We start from the raw sequence: 27,832 nt of genomic DNA, 5'->3' as shown, positions 1-27,832 counted from the left end.
CTCCATCCCTCCATCCCTCCATTCAGCCTTTTCAATCCGGCCTCCAAAGCCTTGTTGCTCCCTTCTTATCTCTCTCTGCTGTCTGTTTGCTCCTTTCACTCTCGCCTCCAATCTCTCGCACCGATGGGCGCCTATTCCCCCACACATCCCCCGAGCGCTGTCACTTTCTCTCACATAATCCGAGAGAGAGAGAGAGAGAAAGTAACACACACACACACAGAAACACACGCCATCGACTGATGCTCACACCAGTTTGTTTGTGAACTTTGTCGCCTGTTCTTTAAGTTTTTTTTTTTTTACACAAGTGAAGGAAGAAGAAACTCTGTCTAAAACTCATTTTCTATGGCTGATTATTTTACATCATGTACATGAATGTTTTCACATGGAGCAACTACATTTGGTTAGCTACAAACAATATATAATAATTCTGCAACAAAGCCTGTATGTATACTTATTTATGTTAAAACTAATTAATATGGTAAATAAATGTAAATTATAGGTATTGATTACATTTAATATGACAATACACTTTGAAATTTTATACATTTTATAAGAAGATAATTGTTTTAACAATGTATAAGAGCCACTGCACATTAAAAAACAAGCAAACAAAAAAAGCTGTAAGAGATGAGGAGTATTTCCAGTTTAAAACCCATATTTTTCAAGTTACCTGTTGCATTGGAGTCATTTTCTGTGTCTAATTTTGTTATAGTTATTTTGTGTTTTGTCTACATTGATGCAGGCTGTGCAGCTGTAATAGCTGTACATGAAGGAGCACAGTGGTTGATGTTGGTAACCAGAAAGGGATCAGCATGGATGGTGGTGGCTTGGGAAGGGTTTGCTTGTTGGGGGAGGGGGGTTACTGTTACTATTGCATTGTTGAAATAATGAAAATAAAAATGTTAATCATAAAAAACAGTTACCTGTTGCAAAAAAACTTTTCTCTAAAATAATAAAGTCACCAATTTTACGGGAAAAAACTCACAAATGTGCGAGAATAAAAACCTCACAGGCCCCAGAACGATCTGGTGAGTCTGTTCAAAACTAAAAAGTATTTTTCTTATTGCTAAAACCAAGTGAAAAGAGGAAATAGGATCTTCCACTGCAGAACAAGTTGCCTTTCTTGATAGAAAGACGAAAGAAAGAAAAACACACCATCCTATAATTTATGATCTGCACTGCTTGAATGGTTTTAGGACTGGACCTCACTGTGTATGACATCATAAATAAACGGCAGCACAGCGCTGCCTCACACCGTAGATCACAGGGCGTATTAGGGACGGATCAGATGTCTTTATTTACTCCTGTGTCTCTGTGCGGACAAAGTGATTTATGACTCAGGAGTCAAAACACACCTGGCCGTGGATGGGATCGTCGCTGCCCTCCTGCTCCGACGAGTAGCTCTCCTCCTCTTCCTCCGAGTAGTTGTCAATGTCAGGGGAGCGATCTGCGCGGACGGGAGCATAAGACGGATTGTGTCACGGGGCCAAGTTGACAGAAGCTCAGACACAGACAGAGGAGAGAAAGAGAAAGAGAGAGGGACAGATGTGGTGGAAAGGCGACGTCGTGCTCACCAGACATTTTGGCTTTGGGCCCCTCGTGGTCGATGGGCTGACTGGACAGAGAGTAAACTCTGACCTCGGCCACGGGCACCGAGGCGTCTTTCAGCTGGCTGTGCAGCCCCAGGACCTGGGCGCCTTCGCTGGGATGCTGCATCACCTGGAAGATGGAGACAGAAAGAAAAAAACACAGACAGGACTGAGTTAGACTCACATCGATCAGCCATGACATTAAAAAGCTGACTTTTTATTGTTATTGTTGTGTCTTCTCCTCACAGCCTCAGGCCTGCTGTTTCCAACATGTTAACACAGCCACCTGGGGGCTGCACACAGGCAAATATTATCATGTTTTTGCCCAAAATGTAATTTGCAACATAATTTGCTTTCGTTTCATTGAGGCAGGATGAAAATATCTCACAGCAGCCTGTGCAGCGCCGCTTTTAAAACCAGGAAAATACAATTATTTACCTTTAGTATCATGACAGCATCCTAGATATGAACTAGCCCCATAATCTAATTACTAATTACCTCCCTCTACTCGCATATAGAATCTACATCTATTGAGGATTTATATTCATTCAGTTACTTAAACTAATAATGATAATAATAAATGTTATTCATAGAGCACCATGCATGACATAAACTGCAGCCTGAAGCTCTTTACAATAAGATACAACAGAGAAATTGATTAGAAATAAAAATGTAAGTGAAGGACAGTAAGCAATATTCAATAAAAGCAACGATAAAACCAATAAAATAATGAAATTATGAGCCATGGGATGAACTCGGAGAAATAAAACCAGTGTTGCAGTAATATAAGACAGAGAGACAAACAAAGACATTGATCGACCTCGAAGGGAAAGGTGCTGTCTGACTGTTGCAATAGTTCTCAGTTGGTAAAACATCACGTTGTTGGTCTGATTACAAATCAAAGTGAACATCTATAAATGACTGAGTTTTGGGGTTTTTTTTGGGGACGAGATGCTTCGTTTTAATCATAGTCCTCCTCTCTGTTCATGTTCAGCAGGGATAAACAGTGGGCAACAGATGATTAAAATAGCAGTGGAGGAAGAGGAGACGGAGGAAGAGAGTCAGACTGCAGACTGAAGCAGGTTAGACGACGGCACGGGAGGAAACAAGGACAGACGAGGAGCAGATGTCAAGGAGAGGACGGCGATGGAACGAGGAAGCAGCAAAAAAAAAAAAAAAAAAAAAAAAGGAGGAGGAAGGGGGAAGATAAACAAAAATAGCAGTCGGGGATTAACACAATCAAAGACCGTCACCGACGACGACGACGGATGAAACGAGAACATGTGAGGCAGCAACAAAACAACATCGTTCTGCAGCAGCAAACAGCAGCATCACGTCTACACCCAGTGTGTGTGTCCTGTGTGTGTGTGTGTGTCTGTGTGCGTTTGTGTATCTAAATGAGTGACACCCAGCCTCTCTCTGCAGTCTGGTCACACTCACTGAGTTAATGAAGTCTGAGCAGCTTATTATGGGGTACAGCCTCACTCAGCCACACATTAAGGAGAGACAATGGTGCCGTACGTCCATCCATCCATCCATCCATCCATCCATCCATCCATCAGATGAACCTGCTGCACCATGATTCGAGTCTGAAAAACCTCCTGCAGCTGCTAATTTTTAAACATTTTTCCAGTCAGAAAGACAATTATGCAAATCTGACAAGGCAAACATCACCGAGATAGATTGTGCATATTCATGAGAAAAGTGCTGTTTGACTTTTTTATCGCCAATTTCTCCCCTGAAAGAGACGGATTCACTCCAGGTTCACGTTCCTCAGACCCCTGCCTGCCAGATTTTATACAATTCATTCTCGCGACCGCCGCCTTGACTAATTCGACGCATAATGTCGAACAGCGTGCGGCGAATTCCCTCTTAAAATATACTTTCATCACACAGATAATTACAGTTTCTTTTCTTAAAGTGGGACTATTTTCTCTCCTTTTTCCATTACTGCTCAGCGTTAGGTGGCAGCAGCAGCAGCAGCAGCAGCAGGAACTTATGCAAATCTGGTTAAAAAAATGAAATAAAAAAATACCATGACGCTGCATTACTGAGTCACGTAGGGAGAAGAAATATAAAAAGGTAAGAAAAGCAAACAGGCAGCTGAAGCCTCTCATCACTGAGGACTTATGGGTATTTAGTTATATAAACACTGGAGGGTTATTGTTTTAAAGTCTCACTAAAATTAGAAATGACTTTGTCACTGTTTTATAAAAGCATCAAAGTTTTCATCTTTGAAGCTGCAACTCCAAGTGACACTAGTCATTTCTAAATGAAGAAAACTGTCTGTTCCAGATGAAAACAGATGTTCAACTCTGAGGTTTGTGCGTCTACAGCCGCCAGCTCATTGAGGCTAATGTTCGCCAACTTTAGACAGATTTCAAAAGTTGCTGCTTGTTTTTTATTTTATCAAATATGAATGAAAATGAAGTCATTTGTTTTGTTTTTGTTTGTTTTGGACGGTTGGAGAGATAAAACAAGGAGGAAGAGCGAAGACAGATGTTGAAGATAAAACCGACGATGGGAAACGAAGAGGAAATTTTAATCTTGGAGGTTCAGCTGCAGGGTCGGTGTGAAGAAAAACACAACGAGGCTTCTGTGTAACTCTAGATAGAAATGAACTGACTGAAAACCCCAGTGTTTTCCCTTTGTAGCTTGTTATTTTTCCGACACACACGCACATACACACACACTAGGCTTCAGGCAGAATATGCAAACTGTTTATTGTGCAGGGACTTTACCGCAGTTTGCATTTGTGTCCGACCGAGCGACCGACCGACCGACCTGTCTGTAGAAACTCACCCCATGAATACAAATCTGACTGGATTTCACACACGTTTGAAAGGCAGCAGCCTATTTTACATCTAAAAGCCTTTTTCAACACCACGACTGGTATTTTCCTTCAGGGGTTGTACTATATAGACTTATTCTACTCACTGTCGTCCTGGAAACCAAACCTGCTTTTTTGATTAACTCTGTGTTTCTGTTCATGTCCCTCTCTGTTTATGAAGTTCAGCTCATTCGAGGTGTTTTATATTGAAAATAATTCTGACTTCATTCACGCACAGCGTTTATGAAATCAACCATATGCACAACCAACCAACCAACCAACCAACCAACCAACCAACACACACACACACACAATATATAAATCACAACCCTTTTAAAACAGCTTCTTATTGTGCGAGACGGGGAAATGCGAGAAGCTTCTGGCAGGAGAGGCTGAAATTTAATGGAAAGTTTTTGATTTACGATGGCGTTTATGGCGGCGGAGAGGAGGAGGAGGAGGAGGAGGAGGAGGAGGAGGAGGAGGAGGAGGAGGAGGAGGAGGAGGACGCGGCGGCGGCCGGAGCAGAGATGAAACTCGGAGGAGTTTGATTTTTAAAGTGCGCTGGTTTGAAATTGGCTGAGATGACGAAGGTTCAGAGCTAAATAAGTTTTCAAAAAGGCGTCGCTGTGAGTGTGATGGACGAGGAAATGTGGAGGGACAGATCTGCGTGAAAGAGGAGAAATTAAATCGTGATGACACTTAGTGGAATGGAGTTAAAATGCAGATTGGATGGAGGCGGAGGAGGAGGAGGAGGAGGAGGAGGAGGAGGAGGAGGAGGAGGAGGAGGAGGAGGAGGAGGAGGAGGAGAAGGATGAGGAGGATGGATGTCGGGCCAGTGACCGGTGGTTTGTCGGGTCGACAGCTCAGATCAGCGGGGACGTTGGTCCGGCTGCGGAGGATGAGGCTGCGCTGACTCGACAACTCACAGCTGACGTGACCTCAGATACTCAGCTTAACCTCCATCTGCTGCTGTGGAGGTGCTCGCTCACCAAAACACACACAAAAAAATCCTCCAGTGGTTGTAATGAGGAGCTTTTATGTGTGTGTGTGCGACCGCCATTCGTCTGGACGATGCTTTAAAGAGCAGCGTCTCTTCTCTGTGCTGTTTCATGCTGCCTTTTTTTATTTATTTATATATTTGTTCCCCAGGAGCAGATTAAACTGAGCCCGTTTTTAAAATGCGTTTTATGTCCCTGCAAAATCCAAAAACTTTCATTTGCAGCTGCAGTAAGAAGTCGTTCATTGGACTTTACGGTGAATTACATCCTCTTGAAACAAGGACACTGAGTCAAGTTTCTCATTTCAGCCTCTCACTTGTGAGAATTCGCTGATTTTCTTCGGCTTATGTAACAGCAACATGAATATTTATGAGTTTTAAACCGTTTAAACTGAAATCGTGACGGGTGCTTATCTGAGGCTTTAATAAACATAATAACCAATCAATAAAAGAACTGACAAACTAATAAAACCAACAGAGTTTAACTTCAATAAAGCCGAACTGAACTATAGAGATTAAATGCTGTTTTTGAATCAGTATTGATCTATTTCTATTTCTAATAATAAAAAACAAAATTAATTCAAATTGCTGCAATGGAAAAAAAACAACAGATGAACTTCTTCAGGCCTTTGAGGATTTCTGATCAATATGAGTCAATGTTTTTGTTCGACATAGAATAAAGTGACATTTGCATAACGCAGCAATGCAAGATTCATTTGTGATGAAGTATTTTAATTGATCGACAGTCCGACTAATGACACAAGAAATCTACTTGATATAAATTGTAGTATTATAATATTATTTTTCTATTTTATTTGAGAAAAAAACAGCTCTTTCTCTTGGATGAAGAAACCTACTTTATGTCTGCAGCTCTTTTTTGTTCCCATACAGAGGATATAGCCCTTTGCTGCATGTCATTCTCTCTGTGTCTCTACAGCTATCCTACCAGTTAAAGGCCTAAAAGACCAAAAAAATATATTAAAAAAAACTAAAACATGATGAGTTTTGTTCAGATTTACAGAAAACTGACTGAACTGATTTGATACCAGTTGAGACTTTCTCCTCAAACCTCCGTGTGGTGTTTTGGGTGCGTTACTGTACCTCGGCCATGTTGATGAGGCCCAGCGCCAGCGTCTTGTAGCCCAGGATGGTTCGGTTCTTGTATCTCTTCCTCCGCTGCAGCATGATCTGAAGCTTGTTGGCGTCCCTCTTCAGGAAGTGTGGATACTGCAGGTGCAAACAAACACAAACGCACATTAGAAAACACACACAGTAGCTCACACAGGTGGGTGTGCGATAGATAGGAGACGTATATACGTTTCCCAGGTCACAATAATTGGGTCATTCAAACTGTCTGGTTGCGTAACGACGCTCACACCCGCTGACCCGTCTCCGGCGTCCTGAAGAGTCGAACCACTTAGTCTCATCCGAACTGTGACATAAGCCGTTCATTAAGGATCTCACCGGCCGCGCTATAAATGGAACAAAAAAAAAAAACCAACTCCTGTACCTCCACTGTTCAAAGACATGAAATCACTCTGCTGCTCGGTTTTAATAGGCCTCCTCTCTGCAGTGCTGCCGCTGTCGAAACTTTAATGTATAATATATAACGTCTGGCTCAGTGCACCGGTGAAATCCAGAGAGAGAAACTCCCCGACCTTTTGGAAACATGGAAATTGGAAACGATGATTTAGAGCAGAGAAAACTCCACCGGGGATTATATTCACTGAGCTCAGGCTGAACGCACAGAGAGAGAGACAGAGAGACAGAGAGAGAGACGCAGGGGTTTGTTGGAAATTTAGTGCATATTTGACAAAGACAAAACATTTCACGGTGTTTGAAACAGAAGAAAATCTGTAAATTCCAATTTTGTTTCGACACTGCGACAGCTACGGAGGCTTTGCATTAAATAATAACGGCATAAAAACAGTATCAAAGAATGTTTTGAATAACATACAGCTATCCAAAATCTAAGGAAACTTTCTTGTAAAAATAAGTACTGAGATAAATTGCATTAATTTTATGAAAATGCTAATTAACAATGAAAAGTCATGACTGATTCTTTGGCTGATTGTGGCACCATGAGGTTGGCAATTGTGTTTTTGTACCCTGAATTGAGACTTTAAGGTCTGTGATATCTCTCTTTGGCTTTTAATCCAGTCTCATGGGAACTTCCCATCCCATCATTCCCACTCACTTGTTGTTTTTAACATCTCTTTGTGTCTGTCCTGTCTTTGTTTGAATTCATCTTGTATGTAAAGCACTTTGGCTTTTGACTTGACTTGATATATAGGTTTTTCATGTTTTATGTTCATGTCATGTTTGTCCTTTTCTTAAATGACCTACCCAAGGATACGAAAAGAATTTCAGCCTGCTGACAATAAAGTGGTATCGTATCGCATTGCATTGCATTGCATTGTATCGCATTGTATCGCATTGCATCGCATTGCATCACATCGCATTGCAACGTATCGCATTGCATCGCATCATATCGTATCTTATGTTGTGCTGCTACTTGTTTTGCAGATTTAATTTGGAAAATAAAAGAAAAAAGTTTGTTTTTGTAAATACTAGTTGTTGTTGTGTCTCTTTTTGTTCAGAAAATCATCAATTATCAATGTCAGGAATGGACTGGGGTGAATCTTCTTTGGGTGGGTGAGCTGGTAGGTGGGTGGACGGGGTTCATCTGCTCTTTTGCAAACAGAACTTCTTTTTTTTTACCTATAAATATTTGATTGCCCATGTGTTCACAGAGAATAACTCCACCTGTGATCAGAGCAGTGCGTCACATACGTTCGCCCCTGTGATCTTCCACAAAAAAAAAAAAAGCAGGTACACGACGACACCTGCCCCCGGATCATTTTCTAAATATTTCAGCTCCAGATCAAAACTTCATTTATGTTTTGTTTTTTTTCTTTAAAGTTAAGAATGAGTTGACATGTTGGGGGAACTGATACATCAAAGACATCAAAAGGTGTTATATTTGTCCGTTTCTGTTTGATCTACACAAACAGTTCAGAAGCAAAAAGTTTGCGTTTGTTCTCTGACTGACACACGTCTGCGTGACCTCTGTGACCCGTCCTCGTCTGTACCTGCAGGGAGAAGGTGAGCTGCAGGTCGGTCTCCGTCAGTCCCGCCGAGGACAGCAGGATCTCGTTGGAGCGCAGGATTCGCTTGGAGCCCTGAGGAGGAGGAGGAGGAGGAGGAGGAGAGAGGGAGGGAGGGAGACAAAAGACAAAAGACAGAGCGTTGTGAGAAACTCTCATCAACCACACGCAGAGAGGAGAGCGCTGGAACAAAGGAGGATGAAAGAGAAGATGAAACTGACTGACAGGAGGAGCAGAGAGGGAAAACTGTACTGTCTATTGTCTGAACTATACACACAGAGGCAGAGGATTTACTGGTTTAGAGACCACGAAGAAAACAAGATGATATTAAATTGATAACATTTCAAATGGTATATTAAATGTAATTAATAACAACTATAAAGTGGTTGTTGGTTTACATCAATTTTATGGCTGTAGGTTGGCAAGAATCTGGTTATACGACACACATCCTGAAGGGGGGGTGACTATATAATATACTGCAATATATTGAGTTACTGTAAGTGAAGCTATAAATTGCCTTTTTCTTCTTTCAGAAAGTCTTTTTTTTTTTTTTAGAAAAACTCTAATAGTGTTATATGCACAAGCAAAACTGTTTATTTTTGTGCATTCAGACTCAAATTTATTTCCTAGCTCCTATAATATCCTCCATCATAGTAGCTATGGCTTTATGTGCAGTCTGCAAGAAAATATTTACACACAATTGGACAAAAAATCAAATTAATCACCTTAAATAACCTGCTCCATCTGTATCTGTACATAAATGAACAACATTGCAACGCTGCAGATTCTGAAACAAGTATACAGAATGTAACTTAAAGAAGCTGGAAACATCTGACTCTAACAGTGTTTTGTCTGTAAAAGGCAGAAAAAGGGAAGTGTGTCCAGATCCAATAACCTGACTCAACAAAACAATGAACAGCACAACAGAAATAGAAAAAAGAGGAAAGAAAAAAAAAGTGCAGCGTCTGTGCTTCATTCAGCAGCGTTTCAACATCTATCTGTTTGGCTCCTTCAGGGAAAAATGAATTCTAAAATACAAAAAACTAAAGGGTCTGAATTAAATGATTGAAAATGTCACCAATAGATCTTTTATTTATCCATTTGATTATTGATATTGATTGATAATTATATCATATATCAATTATATATGTCAACATTGTTGCTGTGATGAGGCCTCTTATCATTTTTCGATTTAGATGTGTAAAATTTCATGCATTCATTAAAGCTACTTTAGTTTGAATCCACATTTCAAAGCTTAATTTCACAATACACTTATATATATATATATATATATTCCCATGTGCTGCTTGAAGAAACAACTGGATTTAAAGATGAAAACACATCAGTTCAGGTTTGTTTTTGTGTGTTTTGTTGTGAGCTGAATGATGGAGCCGTCTCGTACGTACCTGCAGTTTGACGGCGATCACCACGGAGGTGAGGTCTTTATCCAGCTCCTTCAGCATGATCAGCTTCTTCAGAGTCAGATTGAACAGCCTGGAGAGAAAAAAACACACACAATTAGACTGAATATTCATCAGCCGAGCGTCAAGGTGCTTTATCCTCTCAAGTCCACGTCCACTTATTCACTCTAAAAGCCAAACTGGACACTTAACAAACTGTAAAACTGACCAGGGCTGAATTTATTCACATTCATCAAATCAACACCAGGTCCGACTTCTCTGCTTCTTATGTAACTCCTGGTAACACTTTATTTTAAGGGGTCCTTGTTCCTGTGTATCTACCTAATTAATTACAGTGTAATTACCTATGTAACCGTATGTAATAACATGTACTTACATTGTAAATACATAGTGTATTTTCGTGTACTTACAGGTCCTTGTTACACTTTTTAAAACTTTTGTAATTTACACTGTAATTTCTTATTACAAGTGTAACAAGGACCTGTAAGTACACTAAAATACACTATACGTCTTGTATTCATCGCATTTTTCATTCTTTGTGACAATGTTGTATGTATCGTCCCTGCAAAATAAACATTAAAATAAATAAATAAAATGTATTTACAATGTAAGTACATGTTATTACATACGGTTACATAGGTAATTACACTGTAATTAATTAGGTAGATACACAGGAACAAGGACTCCTTAAAATAAAGTGTTACCTAACTCCCTGTGATAAACATTCGTTCTGCCTGGAGGAGGAAACATGGATGAGACGCTGTTGACGCTGGAAACAATTTCTTGTTAAATCTCTTTTGTTTATTTTTGACTCATGATGCTTAAAAACGGAGCTCAGCTGGAGACTTCACTGTTAATGACTTTATCTAAATTAAAATCAGAAACTGCAGCAACAACACTGAAAACGTTATAAAACCATTTGTTTGAATAAAAAACAAGACAGCAAACTGGAATTCATATTAGTATAGATTTTCATCCTCTATATTTATGAGACCAAATTTGACTCCCAACACTGAGACTGATGTTCGGGGAAAAATGTAAATTACGAGAGAGCACTTTGGGCAAATAGAGAAGAGTAAAATTATTGTGAATATAGAAACATGAAATACAAAAACAAGATATCTTTTTATACTAAAAGTACTATTAATTTGAATTAAACTGTACATATGTAGGTCAAATATAAGAGCACATCCTGGACTAAATGCACATATGATGTTGCAGCTTGTAACCCTGTGATCTGTCGTCTGCTTCCTGCTCCATCTTCACTTTCTCTGAAAAATTTAGAGCAGCTTTGTGTTTTGTCGGATGACAAGCTGTTAGAAAAAAAAAAAAAAAAAGATTCAATCCAGCCCACGACGTTACTGAAAATGGTTTGCTATTTTGGTAAAAGTGTCCTTTTCCCCAACACTTACGTCAGAGCGAAAACACACACAAACAGATTCATGCTGGATTTCTTCCATTTGACAGTCATTGAAGAAACAGGAGCTTGTGCAAATACAAGTTAGTGTGTGTGGAGCCACAAGTCTCCCGAACAGCTACACACACACACATACACACACACACACACACATGGAAAAACACTTAAACTGTTCAAAAACACAGGGGCCACGCATGAGCAGAAGCACTTAAAGAAGTGGGATTGATCCAGAGAAAAGACACACACCCTGCACCCAAACAGCAGGAGGGTCAGTCTGTTCAATAATTCATCTCCAGGGCTTCAGAGACACAAAGTAAAACCACCAAAATAGACCTGAGCCGGGGCCGATGGTGGGGGAGTGGGGGGTTGAGAAGAGATATGGGTGAAAACAAAGAGAGAGAGAGAAAAAATAAAAAAGTAGACATTATGTCAAAGAATTATAGACAGGAAAAAGGCAGAGTCAGGCAGACTGACAAAGAGCCAGAGAGACAATAGAGACGAGAGGGGAAAGACAGAGGAAAATGACAGATAAGAGGAAAAAAGATGTGGAGATAGAGATGAATCCAGAGGAAACGACGAGCAGTCAGACAAAGAGGAGAGAAAAGAGCAAAGGAAGAGAGACAGACGAGTCAGAGAACAGAGATCTGAGCCCGACACAAAGAGGTGAACTGTCTGACAATAGAAATATAGAGAAAAAACAAAAAAAAAGAGTGGATTTTTATTTCCAGGACAAACAGAATAATGTGTATAGTTAGCAAAAATAATATTAAGAAATGTCTTAATAGGTGAAAACACCAATTTCTGCTGGTTGTAGCTTCTAAAATGTGGCGATTCGTGTCTGTTTTCACAGAAAATATCAATCAATACAACCACTGATGGAGAACATCGACAATGCTGCCAAGAGGAGGACGGAGGCCGTGCGGTGACGTGTGGACAGAAACACTCGAGCTCCTCCTGATACGACCTCTAATGACGACTGGAAAGATTAAAGGCAGCAGCAGCACGAGTGGAGAGAAGAATTGCAGCTCCTGATCCAAACACACCTCTCTCTCTCTCCCTGTCATCTCCACCTGGGCCGGCCTCCAAGTCCACCCCACACCTCACTTAGCGGACTACCTTTCATCTTTCTTTTCGGCGCTCGCGTCCCAACGCTGAAAATTGGACGAGTGGCATCGACTGCTGCTGTTGATGCAACCGCTGAAAACACCCAACGACAAACGCCTTTAAGGGCTCTTCTTCTTCCTCCTCGAGGCCCGTGGCTTTCCAGCCGGGGATCAAAGTGCCCAGGAGAGGTTAAAACCTATGAATAAGAAGAACAAATCAATTTCTCTTTCCCCCCGGCCGGAGGAAAGAGCGGTTAAGTGCAGCTTCTGCTTACACCTGCTGGATCCGAGTGGGATGATTCACGGCAGAGAGGGAGGAGGGCCAGGTGCCAGGGGTCGATCTGGGACGGGGCTGAAGCACCTGAGGTACAGTAAGGCATTAGGGAGGAGGGAGAGGCCGGTACTCAGAGTGAGAGACATCAGCAGCAGCAGACGTCGTCTCTTTGTGTGTCCCAGTTCAAGGACCGCATCCTTAACTGCGTCACAAACCAGACTGTCCCGTTTCGAAGGCTCCTACAGATGCAGCTTTCTCTGACCAGGTAACAGTAGATCCAAAAGGATGGATCCCCTGTGGTCCCAAACTACCCCAGGATTCGTTGCATCAGTAATGAAGGCAAACAAGCCCAACGGAGAAACACTTGTCTCATCCATTCATTCATTCATTCATTCAACCTTTATTTTAGACTAAGGAATGCATGGAGGTAAGGTTAGGCCTCATGCTGAGCAAAGGTCCTACCACCTATGTTGAGAACAGGCAACAAAACACAATACAATCAATAAAGTGCCAAAGAATAGAACAACAATTAAATCCATAAATCATCAAGACGTAACAAAACACCTTAATAATAACTAAAATGTTAAAGTAAAGATGTAAAGATCAGCCAAAACAGGAAGATATGGAGGTTCAAGGTACATCTTTTGAATCTAAGTTTAATCTAAGTTTCTGCTGAAACAAAGGCCTTAAAACTTCATGTTTCTGACAGAAAAATCGACATGTTGTCATTGTAACTATGGCCGCACTTTGTGATACAACAGTAACAGTAGGTACAGCTGGCGATGCACAGTGTGAATCCTCTGTAGACCAGACTGTGACAGACCTACCACAATGGCCACAAATGGCCAAACCTCTGTGCCTAAACCAGCTTATTGTTTACATGTAGTGGGTTTCACAGTTTATATTAAACTGTGAACAAAGGTTTCAGTTTCCAGAAGCAGTCACTCTGTATGATGATGTCAGTCTCATCATGACATCATCTGGCCGTAACAGCTCGGCAGCGTTTCCCCTCAAAGGGAGTGATGTGATCGATTGACGAGTTGACGAGACATTAACCGTTTACGACCCCTCTGGGACCTTCGCGAGGCTGCCGAGGGGCGGTGGCTTGTCGGAGGGTCCTGAAATCAAGACCCAGTGCTCTCTGCAGGTCTGAATCCAAGCAGAACCAGAACCAGAGCTGCGGTGGCGCTAGAAATCAAATCAGAACCTCTTGAAGTGCTGCAGCAGTCGGTTGAACCATACCGGTACCGTACCAGTCCGTTACACAACCGTTGGTAAATCTACAAAGGTTTGAAACAGAAGCCGTCCATTAGAGCATCGAGCAGAAACACAGTTTTATTCTCGACCGCTATCGGGTTAAGGATCGCACATCTCTTTAATGAAGGAAACAGCACAAAAGGAAAAACAGTCTTTTACTCAACCAATGTGAGTCAAATGCTTCAGAAACATCACTCCAGCACTCGAACGCCTCACAGAGGAGCGGGGGTTCACATGGTAAAGGTCAAAACAGTCCAATCCGGTTCTCACTCCTTCCTCGACAGCCCCTCAACCGTCCGTCACTGTGAGTTATTATCAATCTGAACAAAAAAAAAGGACGGAAACGAGCCGAGGAGGATTCAAAAAAGAGAAAAGAAAGAATCCCAGCAGAGGACAGTGACTGGGAGGATTTCCTTGTACAGTAAAAGAATGGAAACGGGAACACGGCGCACCAATAATTACAAACCTGCTTCTGCACGGCAACAGCTGGGATGTAATCACAGGCTGCAGAACACAATGGAAAGAACAACAACCCCGATTTGTCTTTTAGAGTCCAGCTAAACCAGGATTTGGATTAATTCCCACTAGGACACACTGTAGCTCGTATTGGGCTCAAATATGATATAAGCATTTCAAGGTCCAAGAAATAATACTGATTTAATGTCTTTATTTATTCATCTGGTGGATGTCAATCACTTCTGCAGCTCTATTATAATTAACAGTCGCGGAAAAGAAGATTAAAATAACAGAGACGATCCGTCACATGTTGTATTGTTTGAGTTTCATTGTTCTTTTCTTTCACTCGTCTCTTTGTCTCTTCATTGTTCAGCCTTAATTATCAATTCATCTGCAGACTGTTGTCTTATCTGGTCGATGAAGAACACTTCAGCATCCAAAGGTATTCTATTGTTCATCATCACATTAGACAAGAGAAAACCAACAAAACCTCACAACTACATCTTTGGGCAATCTACAAATCAATTAATTGACTGTTTAAAACGACTTTAGGGGAATATATTTTGTAAAAAAAAGACCCAAACCAACAATGTGTTAGTCTCTCATTGGTTTCTGACATCCTTATCCTGTTTGTGTCCATTTATTCTATTCTAAATCTTTACAAATATGCAGAATATATAAAATTATGTCCTTTATAAAGGTTCAGGAATTTCCTTTTTTCCTCTTTTCAGTCCACCAGAGCTCAAACAGCAGTAAATAGAGGTTATTTTGGTGATCTAATGAGTATTTAGTCAACAAGAAGACAGTGACTGAGGACCAAAATAGTACAGAGTCAGAATAAACTATACCCATGATCCCCTTGATGAGGGAACAGTGGCTTATTGTCACACATAACAACAATAAAGGAATAAACTTTATGACTGAGTTCATAATAATCCAAGCAATATAATCAGTATAACCGTTGCATTGTTGCTTGAGGTCTTTTCATTGCATGTGATGTGACAATAGTGGGAAGTTAAAGCAGCCACTGGTTTTACCGGTGACTCATTCATTTTAGGTCGTAACCACTCAAAACTGAACTAAACTGTTGTTCAAACCCTTTTTTTTCTCCTGTGGTCGACTAAAACTTCCTAACAGTAACAGTCGCCTGACGCAGCCGCTGTAGCTCCGCCCCTCTGGCACCTCCAGGGAAATTAAAACAAACTATAAAAAGTACAAACGGAAGAGGATCGCTCACCTTTCCACATCCATCCAGCAAGTTCAAACCTGTGTGAGGTAACTGTACAGGAGTAGGGGGAAAAAAACCCACAACTTCACTTGTAAAACGTGTGCTGACGCATATTTTACCTACAGCTCACAGGTTTCACTTCTTTTAATTTGTTGTCAGGAATTTAACAAACTCTACTTCCAGAGAAGACACACTGTATGAGCAACATGTGTTCACCACCTGATGTACCGGAATAATCAATAATGTAACTGGAAAATAATAAATCTGCTGGAAAACAATTAATCTTTTATAGCCGTTTATATATTTAAGACATTTATCAAGGGAAATAAGCTATTATTATTATTATTATTATTATTATAACCTTTATTTAAACTTGGAAATATATTGAGGTCGAAGCAACCTCATTTACAATATAGCCGAGACAAAACACAAAACATTTGAGGACAAGCCGAAACTCAAAACTTTGAAACATAGCCTACATAAGCATACGAAATACCAAAAAGTAAAGGTGACAAAGATAAATTGAAAACAGAGCAAGTTAAATATTTGCCCTTTAAAGGTCATTTTATATGTATTTTTTCATATTTGTTTCACATCCTGTAAATTAAAAGACGTCTCTTCCTGCAGCTACTGCCTGTTTTATTTCTGTGCCTGTTGCAAAGCTCTCGGAAAGTTTATGTGAATTTTCCACATTTTGCAATTTAACTGTTTTAATGGATCTGATGCAACGACGGCCGACGGTGTTCACACGTAGCATCTTCACTCGTGCCCTTGTCCTGTGGTTGCGAAACCAAACCGTGCTACGACGGCGTTGCTTCAACGTTACGTAATAAAAAGACGAAGAGTGAGACGAGAGCTCATGTTGAGAAAGCCTCCTGTCCGTAGGGTGTGTGTGTGTGTGTTTTACTGTGTGTGTGTGTGTTCTCAGTGGGTCAGTTTGGCAGAGTCGGTCCCTGTGTTTCTGTGGGACACGCCGGAGGAGGAAGACCTTAACTTCTTAGTCACCGTCGTCACTGTCACTGAATTCCTGATCACCGTTCGTGTTTTCCCAGAAGCCACTGCTGTTTATCTGTTTATTGGTTTAGGGAAGAAGGCGGCAGAGGAGGGGTTGGGGGGTTGGATGAAAGGATGGAGCTGACGGAGGCAGAGAGCAGTTCGATAAATGTGTGTGGGAAGATTGACCTCTGACATTCTGGAAAGGCCAGACTGAGAGGAAACACAGACGAGCGTAGGTCGCGTACACAAACACACACACAAAGGAAAACAAACACACAATTACAGGTCATGAAATATCAAAGAAAAAGTGAGCTGAAGCACAATATGAAGAAAATTCTTCACTTTTCATCGAGTTAGAGCTCAATTTATAGATTTATCTGTCAGTCCTGGCATTTTTTCCAATTTACTGATCAATCGTCAATCAATAAAATATCAAAAAGTCACACTAGAGAGACTAAATAACTCATGTAAATTGATTTCCTTGTCGCAAATCCAAAAACACTGCATTTACACACACCAGTGCTCCCCACATACAGACTTTATATTAGAGACTGCCAAAGTGTGTAAATGACCTTTAGCATGCATGATCAGTTAATTGATCAGCAACAACACCAACAAAGATTTCAGTCTTTCATTCATTCAGAAATAATCATCTGCATTTCGCATTTTTAATCATCTTCCTCCCTCCGCTCCGTCACATCAACGGACCACTAATGATTTTACTTCTCCTACTGTGAGCGAGTCGTTATCTTGGGAGTTGGTTTGAGTCATTGACGAGAGCATGAAGTCATCCTGCAGCCTCTCGCGCTTCGGTATTAGTAATTTAGAAAATAGAAAATAAAGCAGTGAGTAAGACGCCAGTGGCAGAAAAAAGTGACGGTTTGTTAAGAAGTTAGCGCTCTTGGATTTGAAGCCGAGGACAAAAAACAAACACAAAATACTAACACAAGGAGAAATTTGAAGAAAGATTCATTTACAGCTGTTGGCTCCATTTAATGTAACTTAAGAAGCCAGAACTGGAAAGTGTTTGGCATTTTTACCCAGTGAATGATGAAATGAATGATTTTTTATAATGTATTAACTGTCTGATGTTTTCAAAGAGAGAGAGAGAGAGGAAAGACGGCCATGACGGATGAGAAACTGAAGCCTAAAGATGAACTTCAAAGTGTGTGAGTGTGTCTAAATGTGAGAGAAGTGTAACTGTGTGTGTGTGTGTGTGTGTGTGTGTGTGTGTGTGTGTGTGGGTATGGGAGGGGCTGGTGGGTGTGAACGCCTGTGGCTTTAAGAGGAAGGTGCCTATGGTTCCCTTGACAACAGTCTGTCATGGGAGGTGTGACCTTGCCGTGTCACAGCAAAAAAACAACACAATACTGAGTCTCCACACCCCGTCCTCTCCTCTTTTTAATCTTTACCCCCCCGCCCCCCTCCCAACACCTCCTCTGATCCCACATCACCTCTCCTCTCCTTCATTCCTTCCTTCCTTACTCTGTTCATCATCTTTCTCCTCCTCCCTCGCTTAAGGACAATTCCTGTCCTCCTCCCTCCGTTATGTAACGGTAAGTCAACTCTACAGCGTCCGCTCCACCCTCTCTCCTTCTCTTAAGTCACCCCCCCCCCTCCATCCCTCCATCCCTCCTCCCCCAGGTAATTGTGATCAATGGCGTTGCCGAATCTGTCGTCGAGCCGGAGAATGAGAGTCGTGCTCTCCTTCTTTATTAGCTTCTCCTCCTCTTCTCCTCCAAACTCATTATCATTCCATTACATGGATTAGTCTGACACACGGCCAGGGCCGAAACCCTGATCGCTCTGGACACAACACACACACACACACAAGTACAAACACACACACACAGTGAGATCCAGTGTCTTAGAGATGATAGAAACAATAATCTGAATCAATAGGTCGTCATTACGTTAGGTGAAGTCCAGACCAGTGTTTTTTTGTTTTTTTTTAATGTCATAATCTTAAATCTGCATCAATAAAAATATTGATATGTATTATTATTAGGGTTGTCAAGGTGTAAGTGGTAGTGATGTATTAATGCAAATATTTCTTATTGACACACAATTAAAATGTTCTGTTCAGTCGCAGTAAATGAATCCGCCCTGTGTCCTCGGGTCTGTTGACTAAACTGTTATTTGCTTTTAACATTGTACAGTACATGTCGTCCTGTGTGTCTGTTGTTAATGCTGAATGTTTACTTTTATAAGTTTAAGTTCTCATGTTACTGAGTCTTGTTGAACTGAAAAGTCAATGAGGACGTCTGTGCCTGATGGGCTGAGGTTAATACGTTGTTGTTGGTTGGTTAGTGTATAATAAAGTTGTATTTTCAAATAGCCAGCATGTTTGTTCATTATTAACACTTGAGAAATATCTCGTTATGGTCCTTTTTGGACATTTAATTTGTGATTCAGTCTTGATTAACTACAGACACTTATTAGATTTAATACTTCTAATCGATTGGTTCAAATCAGTATGATGATATAAATTCAAATAAATTACCAATATGACTGTAGCTGCTATAACTATAAAGCAAATGTATGTACTGTTACATATTAAGTCTTCTGAGAGATCATTATGGTCAGTTCAGGAAATCCATGGAAACAAATAGAAAATAATACTTTGATGTTTGAAAAACTAAAAACCACACAATATATTGGTTAGAAAATCCACAACCTGTTTGTATCATGAAGGAAGAGTGACCAAATAAGTTCCTGCACCTTTATTTGGAAACCGCGTTACCGCATAGCGATTACACAACTACATGAAACCAAAAAGGAAACACATGCTGTTGATGATCACCTAAAATACGTCGAGTCACAGTCAGATTAGTGCTGATGCAAAAACCTTGTCGAACTAAAGATAGAAAAAAACAGAAAGTGAACAGACTAAAACCTTCGTCGTGTGTCGCTCTGGGGACGACGGATGATGAGGAACTAAGGGAACAAAAGAAAAGAAAAAAAAAGTCTATTTGACAGTTTCATGGAGAGACTGACAACAGCTCTCTGACAGATTATTTAAAAAACATTCAATCCCAGTGATGGGCCCAGAGCACAGCGTGATACCCACGATGTAACAATAACATGTTTTTAATACACAAGGGAACGATTTCATAACTCACGGAGGCTCATTTATTCTAAAATAAATACAAATATAAAAAGATTATGGCATAACGTTGGTGATTCATAATGTCCAGGCTGAACCTAGTGGACTTCATTATTTATTTACAGTGCATTTTAATCTTTCTTTATTTTTTGTATTATATAAAAAAAATAATAGTTCTAAAAAAGTTCACAAACATGACTTTTAATGGAAACTACAGCTACAGGCTCACAAACACAAACACGTGCCACAGGCATAGCTGAGAGTTAATCACACACATATATATAGGGATAATACACACACACGCACACACAAGACTATGATCAGTGTGTGTGTGTGTGTGTGTGTGTGTGTGTGTGTGGTCCAGAAATAAGCACCCAGAGTGAATTCAGCCAAACCCTATTTCCCCCTTCATCCATTTATTTGCCACCTTTCCAGAGTCACTTTGATCCGAGCAGATTTACTGCAGGGCTCAGTTGCCTCTGCACACACAGATACACAGATATACACACACACACACACACACACACACACACACACACACACACACACACACACACACACACACACCACTATGGTGCATGCACGCACACACACACACCAACACACAAACAAGACCCAGAGAGAGTTACAGCAGAAAGTTTCTCAAACGTCCAGCCCTGAAAACCTGGAGCTGATCCAACACTGACCAACCTACGGCAACAGACTGTGATGCTTGTGTGTGCATGAGCGTGCACGTGTGTGTGTGTGTGTGTGTGTGTGTGTGTGTGTGTGTGTGTGTGTGTGTGTGTGTGTGTCTGTGTGTGAGTGTGGATTTTAAAGGGAGGTGGTGGGAGCTGATGTGGCTTAAACCCTCACATGGAGAGGTTTGATCCCGGGGCCTTCAATAAGCTTATCGGTGGCCTCCATATACACTAACACCTCACACACACTTATATACACATCCAAGCTCTCTGACACACACACACACACACACACACACACACACACACACACACACACACACACAGACACACAACTAAAAAAAATAAGTTCTCTCCAATTAACTTGTGCATGAAATCAAGAGCAGACACCGTGAGAGGCAGAGCGAGGTAGAGCTAGCATGGAAGAAAGGAGGAGAGAGAGAGGGAGAGTCAACAGTATGGACGCTCACAGGCAGCAACAATAACAAGCATCGGTTTCCTCACTAACAACCGTCTTTAAATAGCTCCGAGCCGCGTGGAGAGACGACGGCCTGTAAAGATGTCAACAGTTTGGCAGAGCAGCGCTGAATCTTTTTTCTTTTCTTTTTTTCCCTCCTCCTCCTCTTTGCTTTTTATATTAAGAATAAGAATAAGTTTTTGAACGCATCTCAGACTCTCGACGGACGTGGTGAGGCTGAGTGACAGGCAGCTCGACGTGCGCGTGACTCTGGCGAGGCGTGACGCTCCTCCGCGTGGTTAATTAGCGCCTTGTATTTGCAAATTGTTGCTGCAGAGCTCTTGAGCCCAGCGAGAGAGAAGAGAAGAGAAGAGAGCTGGCTCTTATCCTCACAGATTTACTGTGACATTTCACTCTTCGGACATTAAACACCTCACACCCCTACCAGATAAAAAAAGAAAGAAAAGAAAAGAAAGAAAAACAACACTGTCTGAGCAGAAATGAGGATCTAGTTTATCTTTGAATCCTCCGCCGTGGTCAAACACACACAGGCACTGTCAGCACTGATTTTACTCCCGAGCTGAGAGAAGTAAAAACATGCCGGATACAGAAATAGTCTTTGAAAAAAAGAAGAAGAAAGAAACGGCTCAACAACAATTAGCTTTGTGAGGATGATGTCGAGTTTTGTGCAAAAAAGCAAGTGAGAAGACAAAAGGCTTTTACGACGTAGCGACCTGACGATGCATCGATCCAGATAGATAAATAACGCTGCAGTAAATTCTTGTGCCAAGTTGCTTCAAATCACAGAAACACAAGAGGAGTTACTGAACAGGAGAAACAACACCAGGGTAAAAAATATGTGGAATATAAATATAGAAATGTCATGTGGGGTATAAAAATAAAGTGTTCAAGGTGTAAAAATGGAAATAAGTGAGTTATTATATTGATGGAGAGAAGTATAAACAGAGTGCAGAGTCCTAGTGTCATATAAACCTACTGTTGTACATAAAATACAGGTGTTTAAAGTCGGACCTTTTTATCTCAGCAACCACTCAAAGAGAGAGGGTTTAGTAGCCTATCTTGTGCCCAAACAAGACACTTCAACAACCGGGAATCAAACCACCGACCCTTTGATCTGTGGGAGACCAGTTCAAACCAACCAGCAATAAAACATCTGCAGGATTTCTAACAAGTCACTGTTAAACTAAAAAGACTGCTATCTTAGGCCTCCTATGCATATAGGGCTCAGGTATATTTTATAAACTTTCAGTTATGGTCCAACTTAAAAAAAAAATCAGAATATATAAATGATTAAACATCTAAATAAAGAATAAGTCCATGAATCTAACAGTCGATACCAATGTTTACATCAGTATTTCATCATTTTTTATATCTTGGTGCTACAAAAATACTTTTTGGTCAGTATCCAAAAAAGTATTAAAGACCACCGTCATACAGTTAGTCAATAGATATAACTACTTCCTGCCTTTAAATACAAGCACAAGAACAGAGGGATTTCTACAGGACGGGACGTGTAAACAAACTGGTGACAAAATGATTGACACGGTTCAGACTGTAACACAGTAAAATCCAACAACACGTTCATGCAAATGCAGCTGTTCAACTCCACAAAGGACCAACAAAACATTTCCAACACAGTTCACTTCTTCTGACTTCAGCGAATAATACACACCACAATAACAAAAAGAAAAGCTGATTCAGGCCACATTTTTATTTCTGTGGTGTGACCCGAGGAGCAGCACCGGGTGGATGAAATTCACCTTTAAATAATGCAGGACGGACACCGAGTCATAACCTTGGTAGGTCTTTCTATTCCTTTCTCTCACCCCCAGAAGTTTGATTTAAAGATGTGCAGTCTATGGCTCTAACTTATCTGTGAAATAATATCTTACATGCTTAGAAATTAAGACAAATTTATCATAGAACAACGCAAAAACATGTTGTTTTAGTTTTTAAACCACACCTAAAACAGCTTTCTTTTCTCGCTGGGCACATCTTTGGAAAACAAATCCTTAGTGGCAGCTGATGTCACCATGCGATAAATAATTTTCCAGGACAACTCAAGCTTTTCCAGGACATTTGACCCTTTTACTCAATTTCCAGGTGTTTTCCATGACCATTTTCTAGGTTTTCCAGGATGCGTGGGAACCCTGACAATACATTAACATCATACAAAGGAGGAACGAGGAGGAGAGCTTATAAATTTTACAGCCAACAAACAACACTCGACAACATCGTGGTGGGATTCATCGTCTGAAAAGCTTTTTCAAGGTCAAATTCTCTCCAGTTTTAAAAAACAAACCTCGACTTTCCAGAGCTGGTGTGAACGGACACGCGGCCGCATGAGATTAGCAAATAACTTGAGGACGTGAGCTCGCCTTCATTTTATCTGAAACTACCCCCCCTACCCCCCACCCCCCTCTATATAGGAGCACAACCTGCCTGCAGGCTGGAGTGAGTCATAAAGCTCTGCAGAGTCTGATGCTCCGCTCATCACCCGTGACCCCCCCTGACAGCTCCGTGACGGCCAATCAGCTGCCGGAGGAGGCGGGACGTCGGGTCGGCCAAGACATCAGTCATTAGCGAGAGAAATTGCATTAAGTCTAAAGATGGGTTTGTATGTCTGCATGTGTGTGTGTGTGTGCAATGCATGTGTATATATATATACTATATATAGGCGATACACCCCTGGCCTGCATGGTCTTCCCAGATAATTAGCATGCCGGTCACAGCAGCAGTCAGACTCCAGTGAGGCTGAGGCTTCCTCCTTCCTCGCCCACATCGCTGGCTGCACAAGACTAATGCTCCAGTAACATAAAAATGAAAAGGCAATAGAGGAGGAGAGTCTGGCAGACACCATTACCGAGACACGCCGAGTAGAGGTTGTGTTTATGCTGCTTGTGTTGCCATCCACACTGGAGGAGCAGCGGTTTCATTTTAAAAGAGCCGGAAAGGCGGCATGCAGGCAATTTTGTCTTTTTTTTTTCTTGGCGACCGAAAAGAGCCGTGAACGTCACAACAAATACATGAAAAAATAAATAAAAATGTGACGCTTAAAATTCAAAGGATGCAGCCAAATGTCGCCATCGCCCACTAAAGATGTCTCATCCTCCTCATCCTCATCATCACAGAGGTTGAGACCTGGTTGGGTTACTTGGGATTAAATACAAGATGAATCAAGGATGGATCTGTTCACAGAGGACGAGGCTCTTCAGGCGGTTTCTCACCCACGGAGGTCGAGCGCTTGATTCTCAAAAGCGTTTTTTTTAAAAATGACTCAGTCAAAATAAATAAAAAATTTAAAAAGTTACGAATCAAGGCGCATGTGGGAGTAAATCACATTTATCATTGTGTGTGTGAGTCATTGAGCAGGAGATGATGTGATTTCATTTGACAGATAATTTTTGTTACTTTAAAAAAGAGAGATAACACACAACACAGCCGCAACTGTGAAGCAGTAGATCAGATTTAAGAGACGACGGTTAAGTTTTTATCATTTAAGTATCAAAGATCTGTGAGCTACGAGGTCCCAACACAACCTGATTTAACCATCGCTGCAATTTTATTTTTTACAGTGTTGTGAAAACAAAATAAAGGAAATGTCCATGTTAGACGAACAAAGACAGTCCAGTCTCCTCAAAGGTTGTGCTCTGTATACAATGGGATTTAAGAAGTTAAGTTATTACAATTATGTATCACAATAGTAATAGTATCTTAACCGTCTTCCAGAGCTTTTAACCACATCTCAGGGTTTTCATCACTGGATGAATGATCAGACAACAGAGCTGCTTAATATCAAGTTATAAGATGTTTCTATATTTCCTTCCTTTTTATGTGAAATGGCTAAATCTGTCTTGAATATCCCAATTTATACATAGAAACATCAGCTTTTGGAGGAATGACATTATAGATTGGGGGCTAGTTATTTTCAATATTGATTAATCTGTTGATTATTTTCTCCATCTATCAAACAATATAATAAAAAAAGTTGGTTCTGTCAATGAAATAGCAGAAAACTGTGAAAATATTTGCTCAAATTCTCCAAAGCCCGAAGGGGACGTCTTCAAATGTCTTATCATTTCGAACTATCTAAATAAAAGTTGATTCATTTTCTGTTGATCAACTAAATGTTTAAATCCTAACTTCAGGGAGAAAACTACATCAAGAGTTTTCGAGAATCAGAGTGTAAACGACACTTTGAGATGTGATTCAAGTGTGTGTGTGTGTGTGTGTGGATGATTGTGCAGTTTCTGAAAATAGTTCTCAACCCCACTGTGGTGACATTAGCATTCAGAAACAGCGACGCTCAGAAGCAACCGCTTTTGATCCGAGTCATGGGGAAACTTCTGGATGATGATGATGGTGATGATGATGATGGCGCTGTGAGCTTTGAGTCAACACACACACACACACACAGTAGCAGCCCACCAGTTTATAATCTCTCTCCATTTACTGTCCGTACACTTGTCCTGATCCACATCTTATCAATGTTTGTCCAAATGGAGCAGAGCAGCCAGCGCCGCCGACACACATTAGAAACTGATAGCAACCGTCTGCTGCAGGAGGGAGGAGGGAGGGAGGGGGAGGAGGGGGCAAACAGACATGTACACAGAGAGAGAGAGAGGAGAGAGGAGGCTAATTGTAGCTCTGTTTATCAATATGCATGAATGCTTTACTGTTAACTGTGACAAACAGAGGAGAGGAAAGGAGAGGAACCAGATGCTAATCCAGCGGATTGATCCAAACCAGAGTCTGTGTCTGATGTCACAGATACTTTACACTTAAATGCCCACTGATATCTAATGACTAATCAACTTCAATCAACTTAAAAAAGCCTCATTACTGCACAACTCCGACTTCTTTCTCCAAGTTTGTCTCTTATATTCAACAAAAACAAATGATTCCTCCTGTTTTGTTAATGCACAACCCATTTTTCAAAATAAAAGCAATACAGACCTGTCCCGCTCCATGAAATCATCCTTTCAACAGGAATACAACGGCTTGATTTTATTTTTATTATGCAAAATCTGTTGCTTTCTCTGTAACTGTTGCTTTCCTCTCTCTGAAAATCAACTTTGCACCAGTTTCCATACAGTAAATAAAATGACAGTAAGGGCAGAGGAGCTGTATAAAAAGTGTTTATACTGTTACATCAGAGTCAGGATGTTGCTCAGTTGCTCATATTTTCATAACCCAGCTCTCATATCTAGGTCTCTAATAGGGTTAACTAGGATTAATGAGAGTTAACTATTTACAGTTAATAATGAGTTTTTTTAGATTTCATATTCCCTCTAAACGAGTCCACTGGTGCTTCCTGCCTTAACGAGCTACAAAGCTCATTAGTTTTGGTTTTTTTTGGGGAAAAAAAAAAAAAAAAAGATATTAGCTGCCAGCAGGGGCGTGACTTTAAGTAAACAGCGGAGAGTAAACAGGAGGAGAAAAAAACAAGATCTGTCCAGTAAGTGGTTTTAAAAACAGAAAACAGAAATCTTTAACACTGGGTTCAGTCTGTTCCCCCGTGAGGACGAAGACGCTGGAGAGGTGAGCGGCAAAAAGCCACCAAAATAATTATCTCCTGCTAAAAATAATTGATTTGTTTTTCTCTGGCCTCCTTCTCCTTCTCCTCCTCTCCGTGCCTCAGCCTCTCTCTCCTTTCAGATCTGCACAGTGGATTCCTACAACAACAATATAACAACAGACACACACACACGGCTCACCTTGACCTGCAAGCTGAGTTTCCATAAACAATAAAAAGGCATAAAAGGGACGAGGACGTAACATTAAACTGCCTCTCATCAGCTAATGGCTCTGGGAGACGTCCAGTCCCCCGTCGTCCTAATCTCTCTCTCCGTCCACGTCTATTGTGTTGGTTTCGGGGGGAAACACTGAGGCTTTGGCCCTTTTTTTTCATTATTTATAATGGAAATCTGGAGGGAGAAGAGGAGCTTTTACAAGTTCAGAGGGGCTATAATTAAAAGTAACAGTGAGACGTGTGTGTGTTTGAGCCACTGGGAGAGAAGAGACGAGAAGAGAAGAGAAGACGGAGCAGCAGCGGGTTTCGGTTTTTCTACCAGAATCTTCTGCTCGGGAAAGATTAGACGTGAAATGAAGCCGAGCGTCGGTCGGTCGGTCCTGCCAGTCTCTGCTGTTCCTCCTCTGTGACATTTCCCTTTTCCACGGTGTGTGTTTGTGAGTGTGTGTAACCAAAAGAGAAAGAGACAGAGACACACAGAGAGAGAGACATCCAGCATCTGCAAACTGAAGCTATTAATAATCCTGCTGCTGCTGCCGCCAGAGCCAGACTCAGTTTTGTGGGTTTTTTTCTTGTTGAGGTTGTGTCACCTGCATTTACACACGATGGCAGCTCCTAACAACAGGGTCATGGTCACACTGACACAATGCATTAGGACCTCTGTGAGTGTGTGTGTGTGTGATTTCTATGTGTGTGTACGTGTACGTGTGTGTGCAGGCTTGTTCTCCTCATCACTCTTCAATTTCACCCATTCCTTATCTCTCCCAGTAACACAAGCTGTCCACCATTGTCCGCCAACAGAAAGCAGGGCTATCTCTCTCTCTCTCTTTCTCTCTCATCTCCTGCCCACTCTCCCTTCTTCTCCTTCTCCCATTCAAGGCGTTTTTCTTTTTTTTTCTTTTTCGTTTTTTTTTTCTTCTCCCATTTCTCCTCTGGCGATTCACAATTCTCCATCCTCTCCATCTGTCTCATCTGATAGCGCCTCTGTTTGCCTCCATCCCATCACCCTGCTCCTCCTCCTCCTTCTTCCACTGATGGGTTTTTTTTTTCTTCTGAAAACTGCCCCCAAACTCTTGAGTTTCGGCTAATTGGTTTGTTTACTTTGTCAAATTCAAGCGTTTTGGGGTTTGTTTGTTTATTT

General features: G+C 41.1%; 1 protein-coding gene across 1 annotated transcript in view; it reads right to left on the bottom strand.

The window, feature by feature from the left end:
* pacs1 (phosphofurin acidic cluster sorting protein 1) overlaps nt 1-27,832 on the bottom strand; it is a 68,365-nt gene that overhangs the window by 22,068 nt on the left and 18,465 nt on the right. Inside the window, exons 2-6 of the mRNA XM_083992696.1 lie at nt 9,930-10,017; nt 8,509-8,598; nt 6,518-6,643; nt 1,575-1,719; nt 1,356-1,447 (exon numbers count right to left, since the gene is read on the bottom strand). Coding sequence (XP_083848822.1) covers nt 1,356-1,447; nt 1,575-1,719; nt 6,518-6,643; nt 8,509-8,598; nt 9,930-10,017 — 541 coding nt within the window. The remainder of the gene's footprint in view (nt 1-1,355; nt 1,448-1,574; nt 1,720-6,517; nt 6,644-8,508; nt 8,599-9,929; nt 10,018-27,832) is intronic.

This window comes from Trachurus trachurus (genome assembly GCF_905171665.1).
Source record: "Trachurus trachurus genome assembly, chromosome: 18".
In the NCBI taxonomy this organism is placed as follows: Eukaryota; Metazoa; Chordata; class Actinopteri; order Carangiformes; family Carangidae; genus Trachurus; species Trachurus trachurus.
This window is presented reverse-complemented; position numbering and strand designations above follow the sequence as displayed.